Below are 15,057 nucleotides of genomic sequence, written 5' to 3'. Positions count from 1 at the left end.
CACCAGTTGGACATCAGAGGTTTTAGCAGTACCAATGCTGCCCACTATTCCTGCCCACATCCCAATCAACATTTCCACCCCAGTCTGCATTGTTGGTGTATTGCATGCTGTACCACGGTGGGGGTGCTCAGGTGGGAAGGGGTCAGTCTGGAGCCTTAGATCCCATGACTGGGTTCAGCAACTCTGATGACTATACCAGCCTAGATGAAGCATTTCTTCATGGAGTAACAGCAGCAGTCACCTTACCACTGACTACCAAGTTGGCAATCACTGTTAAGTGTCTGCATACATTGGTGGTCAGTGCGTGCCCCCTTACGTTCACCAACAAATATTATGTGGGTGTGTATTGTTGGGGGGGGGGATGTAACAGCTCTCCCACTGACCACAAATGCAAAATACAGGGGGGGGGTTAACAGGCTAAAAGCATTGCCACGGACCACCAATTGGGGGGGTTGGTTGGTATCATAACACTGGCCACGAATGAAAGTGTTAATATTGCGGTCACCTGCTGACAATGCAGGTTTTTTTTTTTGTTCACGGACATCAATATAGGGCTTATTATTGCACCAGTGACAGTAATGCTGAGAGTAGCTATTAATGCCTCTAAGACAGGGGTGCCCAACCTTTTGAAGACAGAGGCCCACTTAAGCGACTTAGTAACCAGTCGCAGGGCCACAATGAGCGAGGCAGGCAGATGACAGGTCTGTGTCCAGTCTGCATATGCAAAGCAGACACACACACACACACACACACACAGCCCAATCTACTCTATGGGCCCTCCGATCCAATCAGATAGAAGGGGGCAGAACCACTCCTGTTTTTTTTTTAGCAGATTGGATTGGAGGAAGGCAGGTGTAAATGAACAAAAGTCTGTTTAGATCTGCCGCTCCATAGAGGTGAATGGAGGGTCCAATTTGGTCAGACCGATCATGTGAAAGGGGCCTAAGGCTGCTTTTACACTGATGGTCTGCAGTCTATTGCAGCGCAGTGTACCTGTGGTTTTCCCGCCGGTTAGCTGCACTTTGCCATAGACATCTATTATATCCTGCAGGTGTGGTGCACTTTCTGAAAAGCTACTTGCTTCCTCTACCGCCGGCTTTATTTACAACACTGATGCTCCAGGATGGCAGGTCAGCAACCTGGGCTTGCCAACTAGCCATCCCAGAGCAGGAGGTCGAGGGCCACATCAGAGGACTCTGTGGGCCACATGTGGCCCCCGGTTGGGCACCCCTGCTCTAAGATCAACAAAGGGGCTTATTTTGCCTATTTTCTCTCCATTGTGCACTGTGGTAAATATACAGCAGGATTGAAATTTTCAAGCATTGACAATGCACTTCAAATTATGAAAACAAGCTGCTATTGTGCGGCCCTCTGGAATAGGTGGAGGCCACACATGAGGCTCTCTATATTTTCTATGTTAAAAACCACTGTCAGACAAAACACCTCATAAGAATTAGGTGGACAACCATAGGCGTTTATTGGGGGGGGGGGGGGGGGGGCGTATAGTTAACCCTGTGCAATAAATGTCATTCAGGTCTCTGGCTTCACAGTTGGCAACCGAGTCGCCTATCTTTTAAGGGGTTAAATGAAATTCTAGAAGTACAAAAAAATGCTCGGCAGGGAATCCAGTTGTCTTAATAAAACTGGAGTACTGTTTGAATGATTTAGTATCCTGGAGAGCACAATGCTGCATAATATGAAGGCAGTCGCCTGACCTCAGTGAACCTTCTGCAATGCTGGGGGAAGGGAAAGGATGCCTATGGGTCTTCTTTTCTCTGCACACAGACACTTCATTAGAGTAAAGACACATGCAGACAGGAGCCTGTGTGAAGTACAGTAGCCCATAGCAGCCAACCAAAATCCATTTTTCACCAATACGATTATATTGACTTGAACTGACTGCTATGAGTTACAACATTACTTCTGCACTCTTATTTCTATAGTCACTATGGCATTAACCACAAAAATATCTTTGTAGATTTAATGGGAGCTACATTTTTAGTACCTGACCTGAGCACCACATACCACCAATGCAGCCAGAAACACACTTGTATTGCCCTGGGAAAGATACGGTAAAAAGGGGACATTGTGTTTTTCCTTGATTATTCTTATGTCATATGGCTATGTTAATGGGCTTTCCCGCTAACTGCATTTTGTGGTGTTTGTTTTGTTTCTTTTTTATCTATAGGTTTTAGGTTTACGATTATTTGTATGAGTAATATAATCTGACAGCGCTCGATTGTTATTTCTGTCTTTGTCACTTGTGCCTTATACAACATTGTTTATTTTCAATAAAAATATTGAAATACAAAAACAGGTGGCTGAACCATAGTTTTACCTCTGCCTGGCTGCCAACCAAAAGCATAAAATACAGCCAAAAGAGGCTGCTCAAATTCAGCGGCTTTAACGCTTTGCATTGCAGCCAAGGGGAATTTCACATGTTATGCTGAGCTGACCGCCTCTCACACTCACCATTCAAGTCCATAGGACCATGAGGCAACATTCAGCCAAATACTCGTTTGCAGAACATTATCCCCCTTATAAACTGCTGTTCTGCCGAATATAAAAAAAAAAAATAACCCAAAACAGCCATTTAGGAGGTGGCACGAACACCTATTGAACATTTAACAACAGTTGCTTAGCAGCACTCCATATATTGATCCAACATGAATAACTTTCAGAGCATTGACTAGGGTGAACCTAGCCATAGGCCCCTTTCAAACCACATTGGTAATTTTTTGACCGCATAGTGGGTGTAGCACAGGCTAGCTGCGCTTTCCTAGAGAGTTCTATTATGTCCCACGGATTTGTTGCTCCTTCTAAAAAGTGTGCAGCACTGCATCAGTGTGAAAGTGACAAAAAAAATTAAAAATACAATAAAAACAAAACAAAAAAAAACATGCAAACTTTGATAAAAGCAAATACTTTATTTATTCGCATATAACACTCACTTTTTCACACTGCAAATCGGTTGCAAATAGTGTGCGTTATACGCCGATACTGCACTTTGGGCTGCCTTAGAGAGAAAGAGGAGGGGGGCAAGACGAGCGCCTTCAGATTACATACAGCAAGGAAATCTCCTGTTTACTCAGCGGCCTCTGTTATAGAAAGTCCCGTCTCCTGGGCTGGCATTGGACCAGTGTTCTGTCTATCATAGAAGACAGTCCAGGAGGCGGGACTTTGTATTAATGAGGCCACCGAGTAAACAGGAGATTCTCGCTGTATGTAATCTGATGGTGTTCATCCTGCCCTCCTCCCTGAGATGGCCATTGATCAGGCTGCAATCATGGCAATGGTGAGGCTGCAGATGGGCATTAATCAAGCTGCATTTATGGGCAATTTTGAGGCTGCAGATGGGCATTGATCAGGCTGCATTGATGGGCACTGACCCTTATTTTGCGTCAAAGTTCTTTATTTAAAATGTAAGTATTTTTCCTGAAACTTCCCTCTTAAAATTAAGGTGCGTGTTATACGCCTGTGCGTGTTATAAATGCAAATAAATACTAGCTATAGTCACAAATTTATAATCCAGTACATTAGCTATCCCACTTGAACTGCCCGATAGGCTACTAAAAATAGGAGCAATAAAATATACCCTAGGTGTAATTAATAACAACACAGGCCCACAAGAAAATCTATACAGAGTACCCTGGATCAAACCTCAGTGATCTCCCACTACTGTGCTCATCTAATGAAATTAGAATCAGCCTATTAAAATTCTTTCTCAAAACAATGCAGAAACATTTTTATCCCATAGATTAGTGTTTCCCCAAGTGTGGCGGATCTGACCTTTGGCTGAGAAATCTTGGGCCGCGGGGCCACATTGCATCATACAGGCTCTTAGAAATCCCTGAGCAGGTGGATGACAGGTCCGTGTCCGCTTTGTTGATGTAGAGCGGACAAGGACACAGCCCGTTGTTCTCCATGGGGGGGGGGGGGGGGTGTCGGATGGAAACACATGTCTGTTGACATCCGTTTTCTAATAAAAACAGTGGTTGGTCTGATCGGGTCTGGCTGAAAAAACGGGGGCAGGTGGATCCGATCAGTCTGCTCATGTGAAAGGGAACTTGCACTCTTGAAATAACTAGTAGAACCTCTTATTTAGGTTTAAGAAGGGGTTGTTGGAAGTATATTTATAAAGAGAAAATTGCAGGAAGCGAAAGCAATGTGCAAAGGGTCTACGACGTTTAATTTTTAATAAAAAGGTGAACTTACACTTTGAAATGTGGTGGCTGCATTGCTTTCATTGATTCTTTTGGGAGGCTTTTTTTCTCTCTCCTTTGTTTGCACATGGTGATCCAGCCGGCAACACACTTCCTGTCTTAGGGTGTCTACACTTTGGATGGAGAAGCAACAGACACCCCTTTTGGAAAGCAGCATTGGGTTGAGGGCAGTGTTAGATGCACTAGCAGAGTCAGCTGGACACCATGGCCGAGTATGCCCCAGTAGGGGGTCAAAGGCCAACGCCAGTGTTACATGAATGCAGGAGAGCTCCAATACGGGAAAGCATACAGACATTAGGAATAATAGGCAAAACATTGAGCATAAGTGACAGGACAGACACCGCTCTGTGGAAGGGGAATACTCCGCTTCATTACAGGTAGAGGGGTCCTCCAGCCACCTGTCCCATATTTTGTTATATTTGATCGGGGCAATCTCTATGTGAATATAATACTTTTTTTGCAGGGGAGAGTGGCATTTACTGCTTAGATCCATTGTTGGATAGTGATCCAGGACCTGGCTATTTGCATTTTGGCCAGGAACAGGGATTCCTGCAAGGAAATAGTTAAATATTTCCCTTCTTCAGAGAGAGGAAGGAGGCCCAGTAGACACTGACAAGGGCATAGGGTCAGGGGGGAACCCATGTGATTGTGAAGGAACTCGACCACCTGTGACCTATAGTCTTGGAGGGAGGGGCAGGACCACAATAGGTGATAAAGGGTTCTGCTGGGGTCTCCGCATTTGCAGCGGGCAGGGCTATGGTCTGGCTTGTATTTAGAAAGACGAATCGGTGTACAGCTAATGCTTTTTAACCAGTTCAGCTCTACAGAAATTATTTTTTCCATTGTGTACACATGTAAAAAAAAAATCTGCTTTTTTTTTTTTTTTTAATTACTTAAATGTCCAGAACATTATATATTTTCTGATCGAAGAGGCCCTGTAGAATAAAAAGATAACAGTTGCAAACTTTTATGTCACATGATAGTCGCATTCCTGCACACCATATAAAAACCACATGGACAGAACAACCATCCACCCCTACAGAGGGACATATACCAACTGTGTCTTTGGCTCTTATTTCTAGTCTCTCTTCACCTTCCAGTTATTATTTCTAGTGCTGTACAATCCCCACCACCCCCCATGAGAAATGAAGCTCCGAGAGGAACTGCACAGCTAGAAAACTACAGTAAATCACATGAAAACGGGCTGACAATGCCACAACAACACGACTGGAGAAGAAGAAAATAGGACTATGCAGAGAGCACATCTGTAGCTATACATCCAGAGACTCAGATTGTTTCTATTAGGCTACGGGAAGGGGGGAAAGAATAATATATCACACAAGCAGGCTGAACCGGGGCCTTCTGGAAATAAAAAGGAGGCCCGTTTTATGATCAAACATACTGACAGTTAACCCCGTCTTCACTAGGAAAGCAAGGGATTGAAGAAGATGAGGATCTTCAGCAGCACAGGAGAAAAATAAACCACTGAAAACTAGAATATTCAGATAATAGTATTAATAACATAAATGATCCAAATAACTTTATTTTTTTTCCCTTGTAAGGTTCTGCTGTGTTCACAACACAATCGTGCATTTAGGGACACTGCAATTTTGCCCGTTAGGGCTCCATGCAAAACTAGCAGGTTTTTATTTTTTATTTAAGCTATAAAAAAAAAGCTGGTAATAGCTTTTTAGCAGCATTTAGTAGCGTTTATGTAGTAGAGGGGAAAAAATAAAAATTAATAAAAAAAAAATCGCTATTAGTAGCATTTCTGCTGGAAAAACACTCCAAGAAACTCTACAAAAAAAAAAAAAATTCTGCTCCTAAACATAAACAAGCAGAAAACCAGTGCAGTGCAGGCACAGCCCTAGTACATGGGAGGATTATTAGGTTTCCTGGATTCAGGATTTAAGACAGGGGTTGATTTACTAAATCCGATGCAGCCCTGCAAAGAAACCAATCAGCTTCCATTTTTTTTTTTGTTTTGGTCAAAGCTTAAACAAATTGAAGTTAGAAGCCGATTGGCTACCATGCACAGCTGCATCAGATTTTTGAACTCTCCAGTTTTAGTTAGGCCCCTTTCACACAGGGGCAGCATGTGTGGTGGCGGTATAGCGCCGCTATACTGTCGGAATTGCAGAGACGTATTGCGGGCGGTATTACCACGGTGTCCCATTGTTTTCAATAGGAAGGAGCGGTATACACACACACCTCTCCTCTTACCGCTCCCAAGATGCTGCTTGCAGGATTTTTTTTTCTCCCGCCAGCGCATCGCCTCAGTGTGAAAGCCCTCTGGCTTTCACATTGAGAATGCTGGGGCAGGGGTATTTCAGGGGTTATTTATGCGCTATTTTTAGCGCTAAAACGTCTGAAATACTCCTCAGTGTGAAAGGAGCCTAAATCAACCACAGTGATAGTTTTTGAGGAAAGCCACCTTCACCTCTCCAGCAATCCCATTCGGTCTTTTTTGCAGTTTGCATAAAACACATGGTGCATCTGACCATAGAGAAGTAAGTGACCTTCTCCCATCATGCAGCATCAGTCACTTGACAGAGTGTGCTAGGAAGCACAAAAGCAGGACATCTGAAATCTGGATTTTATTCAGAATCTTGCATCGGAAAAACCCAACACGTTTTTGGGGGGGGGGGGTCAAATGGTCTACCCTCAACAGGGACTGGTACTAGTGAACAAAGTATATATTTCACCGATACACAATGAGGGTTTTTGAAGCGATTAATATGATTGACCTAGATGAAAGTGGTGTCACCATTCCTTCTTGGCTCCTAAAACAAGTGACACCAGGTACTCGGCAGTCTCTGGGTCGGAAGAAGTAGTGAGACAGTGCTGGTGAGGGTTGGGGGCGGCTTTACCCTGGAATAAAAAAAAAAAATACTAGTCAAACAGAAAAAAGGTGTACAAGCTCATTTCTTAAAATGCATGTTTGTGCATCTGCTATGAAGTTAACAAATAATACCGATTCCTGACACTAAGAAGGCGGCTCTCTAAGTGGAAACTATCAGCAAACAGACCCCATTCATTTTAAAAATTGGTCAACAAGTTTGGAAACCCAAAGTAATCCAATAAAAAATAAAAAGGAAAAGCTAACTGCTTAGTTCCATTCTAATGTGTGACCGAGATTTGCCCCTTCTAGTCTATGGCAACAATATCTAATGGGACACAGACATGTAAGGAAGACCCTCAGCAAGCTTGAACAATGCAAAGGGACTATTGTGTGTCCCTAGAACTTGTGCAGAAAGAGACCCACTCACTTCCAGTATAAAGTCTGCAGCCAGCAGCTGGGTAATACAGGCAATATTTGGAACTAGCAAGTCACCAATACTACAAGCCTATATTGGTTCTTACACTAACGGCATGTCAGTCCCCTCCTCCGACCCCCCCCCCCCCCCCCAAAAAAAAAAAATGAACAGAGTACTATCCCCCCAGGAAACCGACTATGCCAAATATTCAACAAGTGCACATTTTGAATAACTATTGCAGCATTTGTCTTAAAGTAATGTTTGCACATGCTTCCTTAATTTGTTATCGTATTAAATTAAGAAATTAAATTAGATTAGAGCGATCTCCAAATTCTTCTATGCTCACTTAGTTTCTCTGCTTAACAACTGCTAGGACAAGATATCAGCTGCACAGGGAGGGAGTGCGTTTTTTATTTTTTTGAAAGTCGACCTGCAATCTGAGTAGTAATAGAGAACAAACATTGGGGTTTATTTACCAAGGAGCCTTTCCCATTGCCAGACCATTCAGGTCCGCCTGTCAGTTTTTTCGGGGGACCTGAATGGCCGCTCCATTCTTCTCTATAGAGTGTCGGATGTCAGCGTGACATGTCCGCTAACATCTGACCTGATCCGCTAAAATCAGACAGATGGCGATACGTCCATGGCGGATCGGATGAGATCGGCGATGGACAAGCCCCTCCCCGCTCAGTGAGCAGAGAGGGACCTTACCTTGGCTGAGCTGGCGGACCGCTGCAAGCGGATCCGTCCCCGTGTGGAAGGGGCCTAAAGCTGGAGTGCAAAATTTGATGCAACTCTGCATAGAAACCAATCAGCTTTCAGGATTTATTGTCAAAGCTTAATTGAACAAGCTGACATTAGAAGCTGACTGGTTAAGCAAAGCTGCACCAGTTTTAGTAACCCCCCACCACCACCCCATTGCGTAGTACTGCAAAACAGCCTGATCTGTAATAAGGAAATCAGGCCTCATCTCCATATACCAAAAAACAAAACAAAAAAAAACAAACACACACAGGCTTAGGCCCCTTTCAAACTTCAAAGTCGCATGATTTTGTGGTTGCGATTTCAGGGAATGCCTTGGTAAACTTGAGGTCTGTGGACCTCAACTCGCATCAAAGTCAGACCAAAGTAGTACAGGGACTACCTTGAAGTCACACAGATATTAATAGTTATCATTGGGAATCATGGGGTATGACTTGTCATGCAACTCTGATGTCCAAAGTCACATAAGTGTGAAAGGGGCATTAGTGGCTAGCACTCCTGCCTGCAACCATAAAGAGGTCCTCAGTTGGAAGGCCAGTCAGGATTTTATCTACATGGCGTTAGCAAGTGTTTCCTCTGGGTACTCTAGTTTCTTCCAACATGCCAAGGGCATGCTGGTAGGTTCATTGGCTCCTGTCTAAATTGGCCCTATTATATGTATGTATGTATGAATGAATGAATGAATAAGAGGCAGGGACCTTGGATTGTAAGCTCCTTGAAAGAAGGGACTGAACGTACAGAGTGGCTAAGTGGTTAGCACTTCCTAACAGTACTGGAGTTGTCCGTTCAAATCCCAACCACAATACTACCTACCTGGAGTATATGTATGCTCTCTGTGTGCTTGTATGGGTTTCCTCCCACACTCCAAATACATGCCGATAGGATCCTGTCTAAAATGGCCCTAGTATATGAATGCAGGTTGGAGACCTTAGATTGTAACTTATTTGAGGGTGCATGTGCATCATTTGTAAAACTCTGCACAAATTGCTGGTGCTATAGAAGTACCAGTAATAATAAATATTTTAAAATGTTGTGTAAATTATTGGTGCTAACACATAAGAATGTAATCAAGCAGAAATTATATGTTTATTACACTTCAAAGACCCAGAACTTTAAAAATGACCCAAGAAGATGAAGCAATCCCAAAACAGTCCCTTTAAATATTTATTTCCCTCACTGCTACTTGCCAAAAATGCTTTCCAAGTGCAAAATATTACTGTTAGAGCACATGTTTTTTTTTTTTTTTCACCAAAATATTAGTCCCTTTGGAATATGCTATTTTGGAAACAAACACTTTTGCAAAAAAAAATAATAATAATAATAATAATAATAATAATAGAATAAAAAAACAGAAACAATTGGAAAAATTAACAAAAAAAAAACAAAAACAACTTGAAAAGGATTCCAAAACAAATCTGCAAGATGTCCATTCTATATTGTTTTAATGTGTAGAAGAAAATTCTGCAAAACATCTTTACTTTTGTTCCAACCAACTGAACCAAGCACCAGACCATATGTATGCAGACAGGGATCTATACCTACATACAATACAAATTCCTTGTAGCAGCACAATAGAACTGAACTCTAATTCCAGTATATGCAGTGTGCGCTTATACTGATCATCCAAGCTCATAAAAAAACTTAGAAGAAAAAAAAAAAAAAAGCTCATGGAAGGTCTCACAAGTACAAGCAGTAACCCACATAATAAAATAGTAATAACACAAGCACAGGACAACCCCATCAGAAAGGTACCCAAGCATAAAACAACTGCCGTGGAGCCACAAGTCCTGGCACACACACTTTGATGTATCTAAAGCTGTAAGTAAACAAAGCAGTATCTCAGGAGAACAGACATGTGCTGTAAGCACAACTCCCAGCATGTCAGCCTTCAACATCCATCTAGTGACTGTGGAACAACTAGACCCAGCATGCCCTAAAGCCTCTGCTATATGAGGGAGGAGTAACCATTCCCGCCTGCTGTGGAACTGCAAGTCCCAGCTATGGTGGCTTTAGTGTTTATTGAACTCTGACAGAGCTGACAGCTGGGACCTGTACTTCCATGGATACCTAAAAATCAAAGACACAATCAACAGTGTCAGTAACATACAAGCGCCAATCCCGGTGGCAGAGCTGCAGGGACACTGGGCTCCCAGAGGCAGACAATATATTAGTTTCCAGCTCTGAAAGTTTTCAGCACAAAGAGCAATACTCTACCCTAGGGCCCCCTCATACCAACCATCCCTCAAACCCCAGCTGTCTCTATACACATCTGGAAGTCAGTCCCTTGTCTGTGTACTCACCTCTCCTGTGCCAGAATCCTCACCACCTATGACCACCCTTTCCTGCCCAGCAAGGTACCAGCACTGGATTCCTCATGTCACAATCTACTGATTAGGCATCAGAGCAGTGACACTGGGCACCCAGCCACAGAGCATTGGCACCAGTCACCCAGCAGTGGTACCAGCAACACCAGTCACCCACAACAGGAACAGCAGGCACCTGGTACCAGAGCTGGGACACCTGACAACAGGGACACAGTATCAGAGCAAGAAAACCTAGGAGCAGGGCAGACAAAAGGGGGTCCCAGGACCAGAGAAAGGACAAATATGGGGACCCCAACACTAGATTAAGGTTCCTAGCAGCAGAGAAAAAACCCTGGGCTTCCAAGAGTAGAGCGGGGCTCCCAGCTCCAGAGTTGGGGCCCCAGGAGAAGAGTAGGGTCTACAGGCTTCCAGCAACAGAATAGGGATCCCTGGGCTCCAGGAGCAGGTTAGGGACCCAATCAGCAGCAGAGTAGGGACCCCAGGCTTCCAGCAGCAGAATAGGGACCTCAGGAGCAGAGCATGGACCCCGGGGCTCCCAGGAGCACAGTAGGGACTTCAAGGCAGAATAGGGACTCCGGGGCTCCCAGGAGCAGAGCAGGGACCCTGAGAGCAGAGTAGGGACTCCGGGGCTCCCAGGAGCAGAGCAGGGACCCATGAGAGCAGAGTAGGGACTCCGGTGTTCCAGCAGCAGAATAGGGACCCCGGATCAGGGAGAGTACCATCCAGGACTGCCCCAGTGGTCCCCGCAGAGCCAGGGAGAAAGATCAGGACACCCTGGAGAACTTACCGCCAGGTCGAGGTTGTTGTTGTCCCGGTGAGACACGGCTCGTATGACCCCGGCTCTCCATCCCCAGCGTCCGATCTGAGCGATCTCCCCGATCTCCAGCGGCTCCTCTCCTCCTCGGACCACACACACAAAGCGCTTCCCAACCAACTCCGGCCGCGGTCCCAGCGCCATGGCCTCCAGTCCCGGGAAGAAAAGACGGGAGGATCCAGCGAGCCCCCCTTCTAGCAGCGGCCGCTCATACTGCACGGCTCCCCGGCTCCCAGCTGCTCGAGTCCACTGTGTGCCGGTGTGATGAGGAACTCCGCATCCCCCGGATCCCTCTGCACGTGCACGCTCCTCGCTCGCCCCCGCCGGCAGCCGGGCAAAGCTGAGTGTCTGACAGCAGCGGGCTGGGAGCTCCGGCGGACGGCTACAGTCACGTGATCCCCTATTCTGCCCAATCACACCTCCCCTTCACACTGGGGTCCTGTAAAATGCAACATGTGTTTGTTTGAAAATGCAGATTGCATTTTTAGTGCGTTTCAATGTTTAAGGCCTGATTCACACCTATGCATTTTTTGAGCTTTTTGCAGATTTGCACTACAGTCCATTTATCATGTTTTATTCTATGGAACACACTCGGTAGTGCAAAATGCAAAAAGCACAAAAAATGCCCATTCACACCAGAAGCGGCACAGAACTGCGTGTTTGTGAGTGCATGTTTACAATGCGCTTGAGTACGCATTTTACTTTATATTTTTGGGGCATGGCTATCTTGACTTAAAGGGGCGCAGTGCACTGGAAGCGTTCCTTGCATATATGGTGTAGAAAAATGCAGCATGCTCTACTTGAACTGCAACAATGTGAACTATGGCCATAGGATTACCTTGCTTTTGGGCTGTCAATGCAGTTGGAGCGTAGTTCAAAAATGCATCCAACTGTGTTTGGTGTGAAAGGGCACTTAGCCCCGGATCACACTGATGTGATTTCAAATGCGAGCTGGATTGCGTTGAATCGCATGAAGAGGAAAATAACATCAGTTTCTATGGTTTCCATCCACATAGTATACATAATGCGTTTTACACACGTTTTCAGCCCTGATCATAAATTGATGTATAACTCAAAAAACACACTGGGCCAGATTCAGCAAAGATTTACGTCGGCGTATCCATAGATACGCCGCGTAAATTCAAAGCTGCGCCGGCGTATCTTCTTTCTGTATTCAGAAAGCAAGATACGCCGACATTAGCCTAAGATCCGACTGGCGTAAGTCTCTTACGCCATCGTATCTTAGGGTGCATTCTCACGCTGGCCGCTAGGTGGCGCTTCCGTCGTTTTCGGCATAGAGTATGCAAATTACCTAGTTACGCCGATTCACAAACTTACGTGCGTCCGGCGGTAGTTTTTTACGTAATTTGCGTAATGCTTTTTCGGCGTAACGTTGCTCCTGCTTCTATGAGGCGCACGCAATGTTAAGTATGGACGTCGTTCCCGCTTCGATTTTAGATTTTTTTACATAGTTTGCGTAAGTCGTTCGCGAATAGGGCTGGACGTAATTTACGTTCACGTCGAAACCAATACGTCGTTGCGGCGTACTTGGGAGCAATGCACACTGGGATATGTACACGGACGGTGCATGCGCCGTTCGTAAAAAACGTCAATCACGTCAGGTCATCACAAAACACTCTCCCTTCCACATTTGAATTACGCGGGCTTACGTCGGCCCCATTTACGCTAAGCCCCCGCAACTTACGGAGCAAGTGCTCTGTGAATACTGCACTTGCTCCTGTAAGTTGCGGCGGCGTAGCGTAAATACGATACGCTGCGCCGCCGTAACAATGCACGCCCCTACATGAATCTAGCCCACTAACTACAAACAAACATGGCACATTTCTATTGACTATAATGGAAGATGTGTTTTTCCAACAGGGCACCATAGATGCAGCAAGCAAGACTTTAAAAACACAGAGACGTGATCACAGGGAGTTTAAAGGGAACTATTTTTAATGCATTTTTGTCACACTGGAAAGGTGTGTTTTAGCATGACAAAGGGGCACCAGTCAGAACAGAGACTTAGACCCGCCCCCTCTGCCTTAATGCAGTGCGGTCTGACCACACGCAGGACTTTTCATGCACTTTCAGAAGAGGGGCATAATAGAAATCTATTGAATAGAAGATCCCTTGTGGGGTTTTTTTAGCAGCAAAGTGATGTTGGAAACAAGTAACAATGATTTTCTTAAAAATTCATTTGTTCTTTATTTATATCATAGTATCAAAATTAGATAGGCATGGATACATAGGAGTCATAAAAAGTATTTCTGGCAGTGGCATAAAAAACATATCTCGTCAATAACAGTTATGTATCCCTTTATTATGCAAAATTCGACATGATCTTAAGAGCCGTTCACACAGGGGCAACACGACTTTTAGCGTGACTTTGCAGGGCGACTTAGACGCGTCTTGAGCCTGAATCGCAGCGCGACCTGGGGCGACTTACAACGCGACTTCAAGTCGCCTCCAGGAGGGGGAACTCCATGCCAAATTTTTAATCAAAACCCGGCATGGGTTCTCCCTCCAAGAGCATATCAGGCCCTTAGGTCTGGTATGGATTTCAAAGGGAACCCCCTACGCCGAGAAAATGGCATGGGGGTCCCCCCAAAATCCATACCCGACCCTTATCCGAGCATGCAGCCCGGCCAGTCAGGAAAGGGGGTGGGGACGAGCGAGCGCCCCCCCCTCTTGAACCGTACCAGGCCGCATGCCCTCAACATGGGGGGTAGGTGCTTTGGGGCAGGGGGGCGCCCTGCGCCCCCCCACCCCAAAGCACCTTGTCCCCATGTTGATGGGGACAAGGGCCACTTCCCGACAACCCTGGCCGTTGGTTGTTGGGGTCTGCGAGCAGGGTTCTTATCGGAATCCGGGAGCCCCCTTTAATAAGGGGGCCCCAAGATCCCGGCCCCCCACCCTATGTGAATGAGTATGGGGTACATCGTACCCCTACCCATTCACCTGGGGGGGGGGAAGTGCCAAGAAAAAAAAACACACAGGCAGGTTTTTAAAGTAATTTATTAGGCAGCTCCGGGTGTCTTCTTCCGACTTATCCGCTCTCTGGTTCTTTCTGCCGGGCTCCTCCGCTATCTTCTTCCAGCTCTTTTACTAGCAGTGGCCCAGTCTTCTCCCTTCTTCCGACTTTGGGGGTCTTCTTCCGACTTCGGGGGTCTTCTTCTTACCTCTTCTCCCGCTCTCTGGTTCTTGCTGCCTTTTGCCGGGCTCCTCCGCTATCTTCTTCCAGCTCTTTTACTAGCGGCGGACTGGTCTTCTTCCCTCTTCTCTTCTTCGATGTTGACGCGATGCTTCCTACCGCTGTAATGCCGGAAGGTAGGTGGGATCAAACCACACCCCATCAGCGTGAAAGGGGTCTTAGGCCGGGTCCACATACGTGCAGCCGTAGTTCACAGCATGGGAGTTTCTGTACATCGGTTCGGGTGCAATTCAGGTCTGAATTTTTGCCTGAATTCGCACCTGAACTGGACCCAAAGACGCACAGAACCCTTCTGCATTCTGGACCTGTGTGAGCCGGCTTCATTGAGAGAAAGTCAATTTACATGACAGGCAAGTGTCATTCGAATTTGATGTGGATAAATTCGCTTCCAATTCGCATATATGTGAACCCAGCCTTAGGTTAAGTTCACAAGGCAGTTAAAATAGGTGTCCGATCTGCATTTTTA

The 15,057-nt window shown here is 45.5% G+C and overlaps 1 protein-coding gene across 3 annotated transcripts in view; it reads right to left on the bottom strand.

Annotated features, from left to right (window-relative positions):
* Nucleotides 1–11,681, bottom strand: part of JMJD1C (jumonji domain containing 1C) — a 389,821-nt gene extending 378,140 nt beyond the window's left edge. For 2 of the 3 annotated variants that reach the window (XM_040361984.1, XM_040361985.1), the window contains exon 1: nucleotides 11,351–11,680. In XM_040361984.1, the coding sequence (XP_040217918.1) occupies nucleotides 11,351–11,521 (171 nt within the window). In that variant the 5' untranslated portion in view covers nucleotides 11,522–11,680. Of the gene's footprint in view, nucleotides 1–11,350 lie in introns of all 3 variants that reach the window. The other variant, XM_040361986.1, reaches the window with a different exon arrangement.
* Between the last annotated feature and the right edge of the window lie 3,376 nt (nucleotides 11,682–15,057).

This window comes from Rana temporaria, chromosome 8 (assembly GCF_905171775.1).
Source record: "Rana temporaria chromosome 8, aRanTem1.1, whole genome shotgun sequence".
In the NCBI taxonomy this organism is placed as follows: Eukaryota; Metazoa; Chordata; class Amphibia; order Anura; family Ranidae; genus Rana; species Rana temporaria.
This window is presented reverse-complemented; position numbering and strand designations above follow the sequence as displayed.